The sequence below is a fragment of the Temnothorax longispinosus genome, chromosome 3, assembly GCF_030848805.1.
Source record: "Temnothorax longispinosus isolate EJ_2023e chromosome 3, Tlon_JGU_v1, whole genome shotgun sequence".
In the NCBI taxonomy this organism is placed as follows: domain Eukaryota; kingdom Metazoa; phylum Arthropoda; class Insecta; order Hymenoptera; family Formicidae; genus Temnothorax; species Temnothorax longispinosus.
The window spans coordinates 11,453,483-11,472,164 of record NC_092360.1 but is presented as its reverse complement, the minus strand read 5'-3'; the positions used below and the strand labels follow the sequence as shown (position 1 = coordinate 11,472,164).

General features: G+C 37.2%; 4 protein-coding genes across 9 annotated transcripts; 1 reads left to right on the top strand and 3 right to left on the bottom strand.

Moving 5' to 3' along the window:
* Positions 1–99: 99 nt before the first annotated feature.
* On the bottom strand, positions 100–8,034 carry Emc1 (ER membrane protein complex subunit 1). 4 transcript variants are annotated; one of them, XM_071774308.1, is made up of 16 exons: positions 7,550–8,034; positions 7,253–7,368; positions 6,779–6,962; positions 6,465–6,518; positions 6,007–6,162; positions 5,521–5,860; positions 5,134–5,437; positions 4,630–4,650; positions 3,900–4,072; positions 3,665–3,826; positions 3,282–3,566; positions 2,994–3,189; positions 2,720–2,917; positions 2,279–2,389; positions 1,927–2,154; positions 100–1,843 (listed from the first exon to the last, which is right to left on the bottom strand). In XM_071774308.1, the coding sequence occupies exons 1-16, from the start codon at positions 7,690–7,692 to the stop codon at positions 1,683–1,685; spliced, it is 2,832 nt and encodes a 943-aa protein (XP_071630409.1). In that variant the 5' UTR covers positions 7,693–8,034; the 3' UTR covers positions 100–1,682. The 4 variants fall into 4 exon arrangements, with proteins under 4 accessions (XP_071630409.1, XP_071630407.1, XP_071630410.1 ...); XM_071774306.1 differs by having other exon boundaries at positions 2,279–2,405; positions 2,721–2,917; positions 7,550–8,033; XM_071774309.1 differs by lacking the exon at positions 4,630–4,650 and having other exon boundaries at positions 2,279–2,405; positions 2,721–2,917; positions 7,550–8,032.
* An 808-nt stretch (positions 8,035–8,842) lies between these two features.
* Positions 8,843–14,727, bottom strand: Mtl (Rac family small GTPase Mtl). 2 transcript variants are annotated; one of them, XM_071774313.1, is made up of 4 exons: positions 14,586–14,727; positions 13,858–13,983; positions 13,010–13,346; positions 8,843–12,927 (listed from the first exon to the last, which is right to left on the bottom strand). In XM_071774313.1, exons 2-4 carry the CDS (start codon positions 13,971–13,973, stop codon positions 12,793–12,795), a joined length of 588 nt encoding a protein of 195 aa, XP_071630414.1. In that variant the 5' UTR covers positions 13,974–13,983; positions 14,586–14,727; the 3' UTR covers positions 8,843–12,792. The 2 variants fall into 2 exon arrangements, with proteins under 2 accessions (XP_071630414.1, XP_071630415.1); XM_071774314.1 differs by lacking the exon at positions 14,586–14,727 and adding an exon at positions 14,237–14,578.
* A 365-nt stretch (positions 14,728–15,092) lies between these two features.
* Tsen34 (tRNA splicing endonuclease subunit 34) lies at positions 15,093–17,086 on the top strand. The gene is made up of 5 exons (XM_071774312.1): positions 15,093–15,855; positions 15,934–16,205; positions 16,294–16,504; positions 16,572–16,733; positions 16,840–17,086. Exons 1-5 carry the CDS (start codon positions 15,789–15,791, stop codon positions 17,043–17,045), a joined length of 918 nt encoding a protein of 305 aa, XP_071630413.1. The 5' UTR covers positions 15,093–15,788; the 3' UTR covers positions 17,046–17,086.
* Positions 17,087–17,269: 183 nt separating this feature from the next.
* Positions 17,270–18,521, bottom strand: Mrpl27 (mitochondrial ribosomal protein L27). 2 transcript variants are annotated; one of them, XM_071774315.1, is made up of 4 exons: positions 18,391–18,521; positions 18,199–18,280; positions 17,619–17,788; positions 17,270–17,544 (listed from the first exon to the last, which is right to left on the bottom strand). In XM_071774315.1, the coding sequence occupies exons 2-4, from the start codon at positions 18,278–18,280 to the stop codon at positions 17,341–17,343; spliced, it is 456 nt and encodes a 151-aa protein (XP_071630416.1). In that variant the 5' UTR covers positions 18,391–18,521; the 3' UTR covers positions 17,270–17,340. The 2 variants fall into 2 exon arrangements, with proteins under 2 accessions (XP_071630416.1, XP_071630418.1); XM_071774317.1 differs by having other exon boundaries at positions 18,362–18,415.
* Positions 18,522–18,682: the final 161 nt, after the last annotated feature.

The window sequence follows — 18,682 nt, the reverse complement described above, 5'->3', positions numbered from 1 at the left end:
TATAAAATATTAATCACATAGAAAGTAAATAGATTGTTAGATTTATTACAATTTATAGAATCCATGTGAACTACACTAGGTAGAGAATAATGAAAAAAATTTTGTGACAGAATTTTTATTGGTATATAATTATAACATTTTAAAATTATTTCCACATTTTACAATAACTTACATATAATTATACCTTTTTTTACTATCTACAAGCAATACATTATAAAATAAAAATGTGTAAGGTGTTCTGTGTATGTATGTGTACATGTATACATATATTATATGTATATAGGTATGTTCGATATTTACACATATAATCCATCCAGTTTCAATATGTATATAACGAATTTTGCATTCTTTGCACACGCACACACGCACACGTATCTCAATATAAATTTTATATTTTCCAACATCTCTTATGCGCGATAATAAATCGTTTTTATTTGATTTTAAAATTTAAATTGGAAAAGTCAATTAAATTACTAATTAAATTTCAAAGGAATTTAAACTTTTTGCAACATTTCCCTAGTTTGGCGATTGCATAACTACTATTTCAAATAAGAGAAATGCACATATAAATGCAAGTAATTATTATATAAGATCTCTTTTCAACTCATCTTGAAATATTTTCAATTTTAGAGTTTTTATTTTTAAAGTTATGTGAATAATGGATCAGTGATATAAAGTAAAAGCTGAAGATATATATATGTAACTAAATTTTTCAACTAAGCAGTGACAAAAATTTCGTGTTCTTTTAAAATTACATTTCTTTACATGATATTTCTTGTAAGTCTCATGGTGTTTTTAGAAAGCTTATCGTAAGAAACTTTGCAAAAAATGTACAAGTATGTAAAATGCATAAATATCTTATACATAATATACCGTTACAAGGAAATATGAATTACAGAGAAAGATGTAACACATATCGTTATTCACAAATTCTAGATTACATTTTGCAATCATGAAAATAAAATTATTAATATTGATTTGCTAATTGATTATCATATTTAGGCTGTGTTCCAAAATTCATTGCAAGCGCTGAAAATCTATAGTATACATCACGTGTACTAAAGATTTCCAGTACTGTCAGTGAATTTTGGAATACAGCCTTAATATGATAGTTACATTTTTCTTTTGCGAATCAAATAAATATATACTTCTATTTGCCATCTATTTAGCATGGTTCAGTATCATATGTATTAATATTTTCACTGTTTAAAATGTATTACGAACATAATTTCATTTATAATTGTCTCTATATATTATCGATTATGGCTTTGATTTATATTGAAAATATACAGATATCGAAAAAAATCGCCTATCTTTTACAGAAATTGCTATACAATGGAGAAACAATTATACTTGAGCATGATATTAGTTACTTTAATATAGTTTAACGATCAATGATCATGGTCCACTCTCGTCGTGCGTTGATCATCACACTTTGAAAGATTCGACTCGTTATTACATATGTGCGTTCTGTACCAGATTAACAAAATGAATAAATTTTTATTTAGGATTCAAGATCGAAAGATTTTTTTTTAGACAAGGTAATAAAGTAGTAGCATTTACCTTGTGTTTTAAAATTAGCTATTTATAAAACAGTATATCTTACAAGTTATTTTTAGGAAAAATTCTTGCCTATAGTGAACAGATTCATAAATATTACACAATTCTAGAAAAACAAGGCATCATTTCCACGCTTGCTTTTGAGCTTTTTGGGATGCTAATTTTTTGGTGACGTACGATGAGATCAACAGCGCTGCGAGTACTATCACAATAAGATAATAATCGAAGTCCTCTTTTAGGACGTCGAATGTTTTAGATGGTGCCACTCTTGTGTAAAACAGGTCTGCAAATGTTACAATAATTTTGTGTAAGAAGTCATTTGTAAATGTGCGAGTTTAAAATCAAGTACGTTAATGCGATACTCACCAAGACCATGTACAAAGACTAAACAAGTACTTTCAAGGCCACTAGGACTAGTATAAATACCCATAACCCTAGAAACGCTTTGATTATAATTAATAATAGCATCCATATGGACTGGAATCTCTGGCATGTATGGTATAACTCCTTCTTCTCGCATTTCAGGATTAATAGGTCGTCGTGGATCCACCATCATCCACGGTAATTCTAATATTCCACCATTGGCCAAAGCGACTGTTGGAAATATATTAAAATACCATAATTAAATGTACGACTACCGCTTAATTCATATTTGAACATATCCAGGTAATTAAAATTGGATTTTCCTTTCAGTTTATCGAACCATAATTTTACATACCTATTATATGTTTGCTTGTGATACCCTTTTCTGTGATAGTTTCCTGCATATGTTCTATAGATGCCGGAAAAATAAAAGCTTGTCTTTCTACAATTGGCAATTTTGTCGTTGCTAAAGAAGAGAACACAGAAACGTTCAATAATCGTTACAAGTTATTGAATTGACAGTACAAATATTTCGGAAAAAAATAGCCAATGTTCAAAATTAAATTGGCGATAAGAGCTCTAATTGTTACTTATATCGGAAATTTTAGTTGCAAATAAGAACTATTTATGCCCGACATCCTTTTATAAATATTTTCTAAGATAAAAGTGATTCTATATCTTAAAAAACCCAATATCTTTTTATCTTAAAGTAGCTAATGGAACAACAGACACGACCAATTGACAAAATTTTTTTCTTCCACGGTACAGATGTGTACGAACTGAGAGTGGTCTTTACCTGTGGTGTTACTCTGTATCTTTCCTTCGTAGAGTTCCAACGTAGCGATTTCTGTTCTACGTCCCTTCTCATTAAAATAGCTGTATACCAACCAATTTTCTGAGTGCACAATATGGATTGGACTACGTACTCTCTTGTGTGTGATAGAAAAAATCATAGCCCCAGATACTACATCTAGTAGATATAAATTAAGCGTATCTGTAAAATGAGAAAATGTTAAAGCGTATCTTCGATAAATATCGATTTGCATGACGATGGGAAAGGATATGCTTACTTTTATGGGCATGTCCGATGCCTTCTGTCACTATGGCCACTAAATTAGGATTGATGTACTTATACAATACTGATCTATCACTCAAGACTCTCCCTTGAGAGTGCACACGTTCTATCGGATTCTTCGCTACAACTTGGGTTATTTTTTGGTTTCTCGGCGACAGCAACAGCTCCCACACTTTGTGAGCAATTAATTCCTGCACCGACCGTTAAAATGATCAGAGTCCATCGATATTGTGAGAATGACACAAATTTGTATATGCTAAATATATATCCACGTATAACAAACCTGAGTTGTGCTGTACGAAAGAGAGAAGCCGGATAATATTCCTGTCGTTTGATCAGCAGTAAAAAGATACGTATTTTTCCCGAGTGAAGCTGCAACCGCGGTAGCGCTCTCGGGATAAACGTGGACTTTATCCCGTGCGTCAAGAATGAGGATACCACGTAAGAAGTCATCGGTCGCTACATGCAATAACATAGACTGTTTTATTTTGTAGCCAAGTTTCACCAGTCCGTCCAACGACTGTCCGGTAATCGGATTAAAGGTATATATAACACCCTGTCCGGTTTCCTATTGTAACGACAAAGAACAATGTCAGATATGAGATAAGTATGAAAACAAGAGTTGTACATTTACCGTTGAATGTAATACATAAATGTGCAGCTCACCTTGTCTTCTGCTAATAATGCACATTGAGGTGGATGAGGGAAATGCCTGCTTCCCCTCTGCACGTACAAGATCATCGTGTCAGACAGTTTTGTGAAACCGCGGATATTAGGTAGCCTGAGTTGCCAGATAATTTCACCTTTTCTGGTTTCAATACCATACAACTGCAAAACAGTTTAGAGCGTAATGATTTGTAATATAAGATGCCCCCCCCCCATAGTCTACACGGATTCATACCTTCCCGGCGGATGTAACGGCTACGATCATTTTGTGCAAACCAAATTTATCTTGCACCAGATCAATACGCTGATTGGACTGCTGAGGTACTAAATCCAGTATTGTTTGAAAGAATGCTCTGGCTTGGTTAATCTGTGAAGTAATCCTTCGAAGAAACATACTTAGAACGTCCCCTGTTTAAAAGCAACACAGCAAAATTAGAAGGGGATGTGTCCCCGAATGACTATACTATTACAATCTGTGGGTTGGATGATACAGCAGGATATAAAAAAAATTAGACGCTGCCTAGGAATTTAATAGCAAACTGCATATACTATGATTATTAAGCCGTTGGTATTGCGTTATGAAATTTTTCTCAGCAGGTCCAATGACGTATGCGACGATTGTAGAAGTCATAAGAAACTTTTCATGCATTTTACACAGGTTATCATGTATCAACGAAATTGCTACATTATTTGCGTCAACAACAACTTCATTACATCTGAACCCAACTATATCGAATATCCAATGTGGATATCTTATTTCTTGCAATATAATCATGCAGACAGCAATATAATAACTGTATTATTTTTAGAGGTATCCTAGATAATCAACACGTATATACGTCTTACATCTTTCAATATTTTTAGGAGCCTATACATCGCAATGTTATACCATGCAAATGTAAGTCTGTAAATAGCGATAAAACAAAGTACTGCATTAAAACCAGCCTTCCTGCTCCACTACTTACATGAACTGTCTACATCAATACCTGCCAGCAGCCATTCACAAAAGAGAGTTAATTAATATAACTTAACAAGTAGGTTGTTATCAGAAATTGAATTGTTGTGTTGTGCCGATAAACAATATGTTGTTTTAATAAGAGTGTTATTAATTAAAACAATAAGCTTCTTCATAGCCTTCAAATAATATTATATGTGACCATTGTAACTGCATACTTAGGAGAGAGTAAGTTATGGCATAATATCTTGGAAGTACGAGTAACAGTGCGTTTTACACATGTGACATATTATAATAATAAGTAGTTATTCAATAAAGATATATTATCTTATTTCTGGCATATCCTCTCATTCAGTAGCAAAAGGAACATGTATAAGATTATGCTATATCAACAGTTATATAGAAAATATTCAATCAAATTCAATAGTGAGGGATAAAAAGTCCTTTTCAGTTCGATTTATACTACTATAGGTTTTTTTATATTTTATATATGTATATAAATAATTTTACTTACTCTCTTTCTGATCGAATTCCGTTTCGATAGCTTGATCCCTGTCGGACATAGGCAATTCCATAATTTCAACGGCCACAATACTGGCGAGTGCTTCTTCCCTTGCCCATACCAGTTTATTATGTTGCAATAGCGCAATGCTGTGATCTTGCGAGGACAACAAGTGACGGCACGTTATCCCTTTCGTTTGCCGCGGGCAAACGGATGCCATTATGGTTGGTGATTGTATAGAAGCGTGAGTCAAAGTAACTGATAAATCAGGTATAAGTGCGGACGATAACAGATTTGTAGCCGTTATTTCTATTTTCTAGAAGTAAAATAACAAAGTAAAAAAAAAACTGCACTAATAAATCTCACTAGAAATAGCAGAAAACATGTTTTGGTGCTTACTCCATTTTTATATGTTGTTTCCAAAAGTATTTTCTCATTATCAATGGAAACAACATAAAGGGTTGCGTCACCGTCGATATCTCTCTGTATGGGAGTTGGAGAGAACTCTCCGATAACTAAAATTCGCTTTCTTTGGTCATTATCGGCATTAATAGAAATTACAGGTCCTTCCCCGAGTACAGACTCCAGTTTGTATGGCCCTTGGGCGCCAGCCCCGAATATCGTATTTATCGTTACTGATTGTGACTGTGCATTCGTATCGAATAGATGTACTAAGAATACCACAGCCAAAGAACTGTCTCCCTTCAAACACGCCAAGTACGGAGCTGCTAGAACACACCTAAACAAAATTACAGCCATTTTAAATATCGCAATGGATAACACATTAGAAAAGATTATTTATGCAAATAATATCACGGGATAAATAAATTTAACGTACGAATTTAACGTACGGCAAGAAAAGAATGTAAATTTAAAATTACTTACTCTGTCTCTCGACTTATGAACGGCGCAGAAACTCTTCGGGTTTTCAACTTTTCACCGGTCTTGCTGTCATAAGACGTTACCTCCACTCCGCTATTATAAATGGGTAATATATGATGCAGCGTTCCATCTTTGATGTGCCACTTTACATCTTTTATCCTGGAAAACGATAAATTGTATGCGTCAATCATATACGCCAAAAAAAAGAAATATTCAACACATCAAAGCATCTCCATAGCTTTGCAAAATCAATATGTAAGATATTAATTTTCCATTGCAACAAAAAACCTTCAGATATCTATATCTTGTTATGTGTATGCGTGTATATATTACTCGACATGGCGATCTGAATGAAAATACAGAGCACTGAGATTTAAGCTAATTTACAACGGCACAGAGTTACGATTAGAGGTGTACAGAACATATATCATTGACTGTGCTTTGAATAAAGATGGAAAGACCTGTCAGCAGAATACAAGCCCAATGTTGTAAACGATATAAACGGAGATGCATGTCTGTAAAAATAATGGATTACGTTTCACATAAGTCTTCAACGTATCAAGTTCTCAAAGGCTTTTAATACACGACTACATCCCCACTTTGTATAATATCCGGAAGCACATTTTATCTGTCTTCTATCAACTTCCATTTATTAAAGATTTAGGAAAAGGTAATATAGATTTTATATTTTTTTGGTAAGTGGTAAGATTATTAAAGCAGACTTTTTTGTACGTATAGGGAACGTCGTATCAATAATTCGTTGCTCCGTACAAACCTGTCGGCGTTTGGCTCGGCTATCGGCCATTCGTTAAGTATATGCCCGGTCGCCAAATCCCAGGCGCGAACGATGGCAGGAACACCTCCGCTCACGGATATCAGATCTCCGTCCGCGACACCTCCCAAGGTTCTGATATGCCCACCATAGCCTTTCTCCAACACTCGCCTCCATAATATTTGGCCTGTTAAAATCGTAAACGTCATTAATACGTTTACTCCGATTTAACAAATCACATTTCTCGGCGTGCAACGATACTTGACGTGGGATAATATTTAATTTATGACATCAACGCGCACGAAAATGTGCTTAATCATTGTAATCGTCATGTTGATAGACGAGAAAAATATAAATGGCAATGAAACGACAAGTAAACGTCAAAGGGGCCGGAAATAAAAGGCGCAACGCGTTCTCCATTAACGAATGCGAAAGATAAAAAGACACCGAGAAAGATCGTAAAATACTTATATTTACCCGATTTCAGATTAAGCGCGGCAATAACGTTCTCCTCGGTGGCGACGATAATCTTCTTCGCCGTGGACACCGTGTCGAAGCTGGCGAATTTGATTTTCCCGACGTAGTTCTGCCTCCTGAAACATACCGCGAATACGATATTAACTCACCCCCCGGGCGGGGGGTGACGAGCGAACGGATAGCCACGGATAGCGGTCCTCGTGATAACGTTCCCACGGCGCTATCTCTCTCCCCCTCCCGCCCCCGCCTCTCTGTCTCACTCTCTGCATTATTTAAGAGGTTGCTTCGATCACTTACCAATCGAATTTGCCGACTTGGTCCTCGTAGAGGCACAGGGAGAGATTGAACAGGCTCACCAGCACGATCAGACACTGCAGGATCGGCGCGTCGACGAGGAACCGGTTGAGGTTCCCACGGAAGGACCACGCGCCCGGGGCCATGGCGATGACGAGCGCTCCGGCGCTCCGGGCTTACTCCGGCAGGCGCGCGAGAGGTTATCCGCGACGCAGAGCTTGCCCCCTTCGCACACGGTCGCCTCTACGCCCCACTGCGCCCTAACGCTGTCTCGGCCACCTCGCTAACCTCGCTTATGCGCTTATGTATGTATGTATGTACATACGCGTGTACGTGAACCACCGACCGACGACCGACGTGCTATAGCAGCTATAGCATCAATAGCACGGAGATCAATGGAGATCGAGATGACGACTGACGACCAGACGACGACGTCGCATGCACACCTTTGCAGACCATTTGCACTGTTTTGCACCCCGCGCCGGTCACCCCTCGGGTCGCCCTGCCTCATTCGACGTTTCACGACTCCACGAGCTCTCCCCCTCCCCCTCTATGCACTACTCGCGCGACAGACGGAGACGGACAGAGCCAGGCGGACGCTGTCTTCATCTGACACGTGGTCGATCCAGGATTGACCCGTGACGCTGGAGTGCCCCGTGCCCACCCGTGCCATTATGATTCCACGTGTACGTGTACACACGCGTGTAGGTAGTCTTTGACAAGGGCGAGCTCGTGGAAAATTAAGTAACATAATTTTTATAATTTTTTATTTTGAACCCAGTTAAAGTTCAGGGTCACGGTTCAGAGAAATGAAAATTGCTTGACTCTTCGTGAATTCCAAATTATTATGTATTTGAATGTTTTATTCTTGCCTAGTATTGATAGGAATAACTGAAAATATTTCTAATAATTCGCGACGTAAAAGTATGTGTAAAGTTGGAAATTATAGAAACTTTTATCTCGCAAAAAACTTAATGAAAAAAAAATAAATTAAAAGGATATAGAACTAAAGTTACGTATCTCCCTCCTCCTCTTTGCAATCGTAATAATTGAAAATATAGATAAAATATACACATTGATAATTTAAATACGACTAAATAAATGAAAACGATCATACTTCTATAATATTTTCAGACATTATTGCTATTAAAATATTCTCCAACTTTTATTACATATAGAAGTAAACTTTATAAAATAAAAAGTTAATAAAACTTCAAAGAGAGAACCGATTGAAGGATCAGAAGAACAAGACGAAATATAAGTAGCTAACAGTGTTATAAACTACACTATCTCGTGATGTTTTTATTTTATCGTTTATTTGAAAAAGTCGTTTTCAAAATACATGTAAATAAAAAATAAATGCTTCCTAGTGCCATATAGAATATGCCTTTATGCAGTCATGTTACTCACATTGCAATTGTCATTGTTAATGAATAATTCTTCCACAAGGAAAACAAGATAATCGAAATTATAATTTCGAGGCCACTATTTGTTACCGATTATCAGATCGACAGCAAAAGAGTGCATTAAAAGCATAGAAAGTAACATCGGTTACAGAAACGTACGCCCTTTTGTAAAGTAAATTTACAAAATTAATATGAGGTATCTCATTGTTGTAAATTTATAAATCGTTATAGAATTAAAAAATTTGTAAAAGCGATGGGAGCGCTCTCTTGTGCCGTCCTGTTAGTATATAAATAACGAATTCTGTTATATATACGAAAATAGACAAATGTTTATAAATTACTCATAATTAAAGTTACATATCCTAGCACATATACATATATTTGTAATTTCTACAGAATTTCTACTCCCACATCGTTTGGTTTTTCCTTGCATTCTATCTAAATTGACAGTATTAAGTTGCATCTTTACTTTCATATCTTTTATACCTTTTCTTTCTGTCCTCATTTCCCGTTTCGCCCATTTACACGCTAAATTGTCCCGTTTAAGGATTATATTTTGTTTACATGCAATCTGTTGTGAGAGCATTATTCACGTACACAAGTAAAAGTTAGAAGCAGATCCGTGATGACTAGATTATCTTTACATTTCATACACTCATTCTTTTTATACTTATGTGCAATAGTCCATAATAAAAAACATAGATGTTATCTTAAATTGTAATATATAACTTTGGTTCATAGCAATCCCTCGATAATTTCGTTAAAAAGAGGAAAGATGAGAAAGTAATTCGCATTCTATGATCTCCGTTAAATGCAAAAGTTGTAAGTAGTGTAATTTAAATTACATCATGCCCAAATTAAAGCTCATCGTTGGAAAATACAGGCATCATACACATTGTAATGCACCCATCCTGTTAGTAGTGTGTTATCGTTATTGTTTTAATATATTAATTCTACAATGAAAGTTCAATTTCAGAAATTATGAATGATATTGAACGCCTTGTACAAAAAATGCATATAAAATCGGAATAAAATTGACAAATATTGCATCGCTGTTGATAATTTATTTTACAACATGAAGGAACAAACGTGCCTGTAGTAAGTACCTGGAAATTTGTAAGATAAGTGCACTACTTACAAAAAATGCGCGATCTATGCATTACATTATAATACATAATCGTAGTATATTATTATGCTTAACTAATGCATTATTATACATATGCAGGGGTATACATATACATATCAAAAGTTTAAAATATCTTAAATTCCAATAAACGAAGATAAAAGATGCTAGACTTGGTCATTTAAGACATATGTTTTTAATTTAGGAAACATTCTAGCAATTTATTTTCGTCATTTTTGAAAATAGACAAACATATATTATCGCTAAATAAGTATATGCACATAATTATTTAGCGATTATTATATTTTATTTCAAACCATGTGTCACACAAATCAAACAAAAGACAGGCATTAACTGCAGCATTTTAATTAATCAAGTGATTCCGTGATAAGACCTATTGGCGCACAAAGATTTCAGGAGTAAGAAAAACCCAAAATTACACCTTAAAAGATAGATTCGATGAAAATTTAGAGTATGCTTCTATGCTACATTATGTACACCTAGTAAGCTGTAACATGCCTTTTTGTTTGCTCCTTATAGCATTTTCAGACTAGAACAGCCAAAACGATCATTGATCGCCAAGCTTTCTTATGCAACCGTAAAATTCGTGTTTGTAAACTAATTAATATTAATGACAAAGATTATAAAAGCAAAGTTTATGATTTTTATTGTTTCAAAATTGCTTATCTTCTTTTAAAAATAAGATGTGAAATTATTTCTGCAAATAATTATCCATTCTCAACCACTTTAGTATTAAATGTTCTTCTCTCGATTCAATTTTGATATATTTTAAATTATTTGGGAATTTGTTTCAAATATAAAGTTCAATTTGAACATGGTATTTAATGCCTGTTTTACAAATGAAAAGCATATGGCACAAAGGTCCTATCTTCTCTATCCTAAGCTTTCGAATAAAAAAAAAAAAAAAAAATAAAAAATAAAAAAAAAGCGTGACCACAAGAATAATATCTATTTCATCGATTTATCATTGAGTTTTTAGAGAGCACATGTAATATCTGTATTCACAAAACTTGACTGTCTTTAGCTAAACATAAATAGAAAAATCTGTTAAAAAAAAGTACAATCGCAATTATGATCGTTTAATAAGATAATGAATTAGAAACAATGATATGGGCTTAACTTTACAGCAATACTTATTTGTACAAGATATCTATCTTTCTAAACCATCGCACTAGTTTTCCCGTAAATTTTTATGTAAACAATTTTCGTACAAATAAATGGAAGAGAGTGAGATATACTATAGTATTTAAGAAAATACATTGTGCTATATTTATATATTTCAATTTAGGTGGACTTTGCATTGCTGTGTAATTGTTATCAGCGTTTTATGTTATCATCAACTGCTAGCTACACTTCTTTTGATTATTAATTTTGTAAAGGATATTCACGTGAATTCGAATAATGTTAATAAGTGAAATTGCACAATTGCAAAAACTTGTGCAACATTGAAACCCCGTTACAAGCACAAACGAAAAACATGACGTTATAAATAAAAAACTATATTAAAAATCTTGCAGTACACGTATAAAATCATACTACAATATTCTCCGTTTATAATTAATCAAATAAATATTAATGCACAATATTAATTCTTTCGACACACAGACATGTTGCAATTCTAAATAACAAATGTCTCATTATCAAATTTAATTTGCGTAATTATTACGTAAAGTCGATTTTCCTTCTCTAGTATTAAGAATACTATGAAATTTCCGTGTTGTGTTATTTTATGGCAGTATTCTGTATCCATACTATACATTTCTTATCGGAAGTATTGATAAAAATAAAAATCTCAAATGCCCCAAAGAATGGAAAGACAAACGTGCTACTTCTGTCTAAAGAACCATTATACACACCAATTTCTCTGGCTATATCTTTTAAAAATTTCCGTATTTGTTAGTAAAAAATATATATATATTGTCTAGAACCGATTGTGATTAAGAGTGCTTGTAAAATTCATTTGATTTTTCGTTGCTATGGCACTGTATGTTTAAATAATTCTATGATGCCAGCTTTACATCTCGTAAAACACTTCAGCATGTGATTGTTATGATTAGCTATCGCGTTGTATGTACTAAAATCAATGTTCCTACTATTGTAAATGTAAAAAAGTCGAAAATCTGGCAGCCCTGATAAGTAAAGCTTCGGGTTCACTTAATGCTTTTAATCATCACAGCACATTTACACTGTATTATCGATTTGCAGGACTGCAATATTAATTAACGGAGATTTCTCTTGTAGAATACAAAAAAAAATTTCATGAGCCGTTTTCCACTAAACTGACTAAATTGACTGCGCATTACTATGGTCAAATATCTTTTTATCATTATGCAAATATATGTATAAATGCAAGTTTAAGGAAAGACACCTGCAAGCTTGTAACTCGTAAACTTCCTCCTGCAAATGCTAAATATTTATTCTATCCTTTTATCTTCTTACTTTCTCGTTGTCTAAACTTTCTGGTCGTGAATCAACATCACGACTCGCATTGAGACCAGGAGGTTTTTAAGTTGTACTCTTTCCGTAATATGGTATAATTCTATAGCTGCCAGAGAATAATTCGTTAAAATGCATGTACTCTATTCCATCTTCTCTTTAAACCATTCGTATTATTTCTTTGCGCGATCAAATTCATTTTGATCCGTTGCTTTATATACGTGTATACCTATGTGATTCCCTTCAATTCCTTTCGTCGTTTATAACACAATGCACCTTCTTTGTCGACGTTTTTGCGGCTCAGGTCTTAAAACGGCGCGCACCGCCTCGTCGAATACCTGCTTCAATCCACGTTGCGTCAGAGCGGAGCACTCCATATATTTTACCGCGCGAATCTGTAACAAACATTGGCGCTTTGCTGTACACCAAACTAGTCTAAATTATATATAAAATAGGAAACAATTAAATTCTACGCACCTTGTTTGCCAGCTTTTGTCCCTGTTCACGCTTAATAGCACTAAGGCCCTGTTCAGCTAAGGCAGTAAGCGTTTCACGGTCATCTCGTAAGTCTATTTTAGTTCCGACGAGTATCATTGGTGCATCTGGGCAGTGATGTTTTATTTCAGGGTACCATTTACTGGTGACATTTTCGAATGACGAAGGGCTCGTTACTGAGAAACAAATGAGAAACACATCCGTCTGAGGATAGGAGAGAGGACGCAATCTGTCGTAGTCTTCCTGCCCCGCCGTGTCCCATAGCCCTAGACTAACCGGAATTCCGTCGACCACCATTGGCGCGGAATAGTTGTCAAACCTAGGCAAAACATTACAGACTTAGCACATGTTCGGTGTCATAATTTTCAATTTGTTCATCACTATTCATTGAGTATCCCACTTTAAATCTCCGTTAAAGTAAGAAAAATAAAAAGGAAAGAAGTTTCATTCGCTGCTTATATTTTCATTTTCTCGTTTATATCGGCTTAACTGTGTATATCTCAACTGTGACAAGCTATATGAACCAATGAAGATATTGCCGAGTGAGATTAGTACCCAACAAAAATAGATTTGTGAGAATCTAAAGGACAGGAAGTAACAAAAAGATGACTGGGAATGAATTACTTCCTGTACATAGCAGTTAGGTATCTCATACGCCGCTACTATTATTAGCCACTCCGTTTGATTGGTCTAAGAAAGAGAAACTAAGGCAAAAACCATGCTGGCAAAGGTATCCCTTTAACCGGCTACAGCCCCTAAGGAGGGCAAGAGAGCCCTCGACAGAGGAAGAGCAGACGTATGCAATCTCGACAACATAGAGACATACTTACACGGTAGGTACATATTCCCCGGGAAAACTGTCTGTCGTGTACGATATCAACATGCAGGTCTTTCCTACCGTCCCATCTCCTACCACTACACATTTTATCGGTCTACCTGAGCTCATGATTTATTATCTACAAGAAAAGACACATATAAACATCATTAGCGTCACTCGCTACAGTCTAACCGTCCAACAATATTCAATCTATTATGTTCAGTTATCTTGTTAAGTCTCGAAACGCAATATAACAAATGTTACGCCAGATATATTATTAACGAAAACGAGAAATAGCAGTAGCGAGATTCTAGTCGGCGACTCTCAGGACGACATGATTCACAATTGAAAATATAACAAACATAATAGACGTATTCACAATTAATACACACGCGGTACACTCAATCGGGAAGTCCCCCGTCTTGAAATTTACATAATCTATACTCAATAAGGACGAGGGTGGACGACGATCGCGAAATCTCAGAAAATCCCATAAAGCATAAATTTCGCGTCAGAAACCGCCCGCGACGTCTGCGGGTTCGCGGAAGCGGTTCTCGCCTTCCCGGATCTCGCGGTCTCTCGTCTCGCGCCGCAAGATATCCCGCTTCACCGCGCTCGTTCTTCCCGAAAAGGGCTCGCCCTAGGGCCGCGCCGTCGCTTGCCGTCGCTCGCGCGCGGCAAGTAAACAAGGACTCGGCCGGCCGAGAGACGAGGGGAAAATTGGTCCGCCGCCGCACTCACCGTGGCGCGCGAGGGAGGGGAGGGTGGTTTCCGCTTGAAAAATCCGTGTGAAAAAAATCGCCGTGCGCGACGACGAACTGCGGGGGCCTGCTGCTGCGAGCTCGCGGGTGTGCGCGCGCGCGCGTGTACCGTGCGCCGCGCCGTGTCTCGTGCTCTCTGGGCGACTCCGGCGTGTTTTTGTGTGTCGCTGCGTCTCAAAAAATCACAAAAGCGGCTGCCATGACAGTGCGCCGCGCGATTTTCGGGGGACTGAACGGGACGGGGGCCTGGCCCGCCTGGCTGACTCCGCTAGTCCGCTCGCTCCGCTGACTGGCGCACCGCTCGCTCGCGCCCGGTGACAGATGTTCGGCGGTCGTCTCGCGCACCCGTCACCCGCCGCCCGCCACCCGCCGCCCTTCCACTGCCCCTCCTTTCCGAGAAACTTATTGTTCGAGGAGAAGTGACAGACACCCCGCTGACCCCGCGACCCTGTCCCGCCTCGCGGAAGGTTAAAAACCCGTCCGTAGTTCCGGAGTCCAAAACGGCCCAGAGAAGGGCCGTGTCCCCGTCGAGGGCGCGGACCAATCGCGCGCGTGCCAGCGCGAAGGACGCACGGAAGGGTCGCGGCCAATGATCGGCGTTCGATAAGGACGATAAGGGACGATTACGCGACACCGCTTCGAACTCGTGTTCGCCGAGGTTTTCGTTCGCTCTCGTACCTCGTACGAATCGCTGGAAATCGGTTTGTTCCCCGTTTGCTCCACGTCTCTTCCTCCTTCCTCCTTGTTGCGATAATTCTCGTTTCTCGAATTTTTTGTCTTTGCATCGCACAAAGCGGAATCGAGCGCATTTTCGTGAAAATTGAAGGTGAGCGGCCTGAAGTAAACATTTACACCTTTTTCCTCTTCTCTCTACGCGTAATTTATATATAAGAAGAGAGAGACCATAGCACAGCAGGACCACAGCTGTAAAGATCAGACCTAAGGAGTTAAAGGAGCGTCCAAGTGGAAAAGTATGATTACACTGAGATAAAGGGAATAGAGAAAAACGAAACCCAATAATAAACTGATATTGAGCTTCTTGAAGAATAAACATTTAAATAAGAAATTGTGAGAGCGTCCAGTTTAGAGAGGAACACCTGTCTTGTCGATTCACGGGCGAATCATAGATATTCTAACGGTATATTTTTCTCTGAGGCATTGTTGATTACAAATTGAAGGAATCATGAGTGTGCCGGACGTCGTTTATCTCATTTCTTCAAGAAATAACGCTTTTATATGGAACGCCGATGGTAAATAGTACTATATCGGTGTATATAATTATCTGATATAACTTACATTTAATTTGATTCCGTTTCATTTTATTACAGATTGGCTTAGGCTTCGACGGGATCACAGAATAATCGGCGAATTAGTGGGCTCCTTCTCAAAATCAACTAGACAAGAGGTATTTTTAGGTCTCCCGTTGCTTTTGCTGCCAGAAGAGATCACTCTGTTGCTCGAAAAGAAAATCGCTTGCCTTGTGGAGTGTACAAGTCTAAAGGCACGGCCGGATGAATCGTTAAGCCGAAAATTTCAGGAGTATAGAGACAAGCTGTTCCTGGAGCAAGCGGACTGTTTGAAAGACAACAGAAAGAGACAAGTAGTTATCCTATATATATCCATATTTATGCTAAAAGGAATATGAGGATTTTGTAATGGAGTGGCAAATGATGAATCTTTTTCCTCAGCTTACCTCAATGATGGACAAAATTGTAGAAGGAAAGAAGCGCAAGATGTTAGGCTTGCATACAAGCAAAAAGAACATGAAGAAGCCATTGGATAAGAAGACACAGGAAGCCATGGATAATATTGAAATTGATCCTAAAAATCTGCTTGAAGAGGAACTGGCTAAATTGCCTAAGCTGAGCAAAAACGAGGCACTTGTTCAAATACATACAGGTACAGGCGAAAAATTGATTTAAACGTATGTTTGATTGAGTAACCTGATCATTTACTTGTACATTAGCTTATCCATGGTCTGGCAAAGATGATGTAAAAACAGTGGAATGGAAATATCCACTGACATCCGATCAGCAACTTAAATACAAGGTGTACAAAGATCTTTGGGAGAGACAATATTATATCACCAGCGGGGAAAAATTCGGCGGCGACTTTCTGGTGTATCCAGGTACAATCTGTTTCTCTTTAGACGATTGTAATTATATCTCTTTACATAACTTTGACCTGTAAACTCTAATTGTGGCGTACTGCATGACAAATCTCTCTGCTTGCAGGTGATCCGATAATGTTTCACTCACAATACTTAGTACAGTGTAAACGCAAGGACGAAGATATACCTATTACGGAAATTGTGGCTCAATGCAGACTCGGTTGTCACGTTAGAAAGACATTAGTGTTTGCTACGTATCACGAAGAAGAAGATAAAGTGAAATATCAATCTCTTCAGTGGACAGAATGTAGTGTATTAGAAGACAGCTGATGTAACAAAGAATTATTCTATTTAAAAGATGTTTCTTTATATTTTTAATTGTTCTCTTTTTCAAGTCGTTATATTTTTTTACGGACGTCTCTACATGTTATGCGCGTCTCGTAATTTTATGTCGCAGGTGGAAATTTAATTCTGATCATATTTCAACTTGGAATCGTGTATTATAAATTAATAGTAGAGAATTAGAATGGTCAATTTTATGCAATACCCAGATATACAGTCAACGATATATTTACTAAACATTGGGATTTTTGAGACGGTTAAATTTTTACCGTCTCCTTTACATTTATATTTTGTCTATCAATTTGAATTGATTGTGTTGAGGAGTAGGAATAATATTAAAGTGTTTCTTATATATAACTTGATTTTCACGGCCAGTATAGTTTTGTTTGATCCAAGAGCGCTGCCAGTCGGGATCGATTTTCTCGCAGGTCACTATCACTTTGCCTGATTCGATGGCAAATAAAGATCCGTCTCGTGCAAAACCAACCTATGTAACCAGAAAAAAAAATACGATACGTAGAACTTGTAGCGATTAAAAGCATGATAAATTAGCACGCTTACATTAAGACCCGGATGGAATCGGGTTGTCCGCTGTTTAACTAATATCATGCCCGCGTGTACGGTACCGCCGTCCTGTATTTTCCATCCTCTGTGTTTTGGTCTGGGATGGCCACCCTTGTTACTGGTGCTAGTACTGGCTTTCTTTGAAGCGTGCCTCACGCACGCTTTCGCTAAATGAGAGAAATAATTTTTATTAATCACAATGCATAGAAAAAAAAAACAAAATGTTAGCAAGACGTCAATAGTTTGTCAGTGGGTCTGATATAATGTTGCAGCAGATTGGCATCAACTAAGCTCATAGATTCTATGGAAGCAACTTACTGGCAGAATCTGACAGTAGATTGCCAGTAAAAATAGAGCAGAATCGATCATTTCGTAACCATTTGAACAATATATTTCATTTAAAAAATAGCAGATTCTGTTTGACTTTTAGTCAAGGTGCCGTCACAGTTTGCTAGCAGATTCCATCAACAAAATTTGTAACGAACATTTTGTAAAATTTGCTTTCAACAAATTTAGTTATCTGTACATATCCAATATAGGTATATATATTAATAAAATAATATATCAGCATACAAACCTATGTTATTAATATTGCAGGGTACTAGAGTTTGCCGGGCGTTTTGTAACGCCAGAGAGACCAATGGTGACAAGTGTGCCATCTGAAAAAGGTCTTGCGTTTACATCTTTTGAAGATAACGTCCAGATTTATTTATAATAACGTTATATCATTATCGCCTTACATTTATGTATTATATTAGGGCTTACTAACCTCCAAATCGTCCGCACGGCCCACGGAGCAAAAAGTCGGACTCAGGGACGCCAATGTCGAAAAATAAATTCTCCGTTGCCACGTGTATTACGTCACAACCGCGCCAATGCGTCGTGACGTGCTAGCCAATCGGTTTCGTCGGCTCGCTCCTCCACATGTGGATCACCTTCCCCCCTCTTCCCTCAGATGAACCACCCATATATTGTTTCCCCACCTCCGTGTCGTCCGTGAAATATCTCAAAATATCTCCAAGGGGCGACTTCTTCCACGCGGTTATTGTCAATATTGTCAT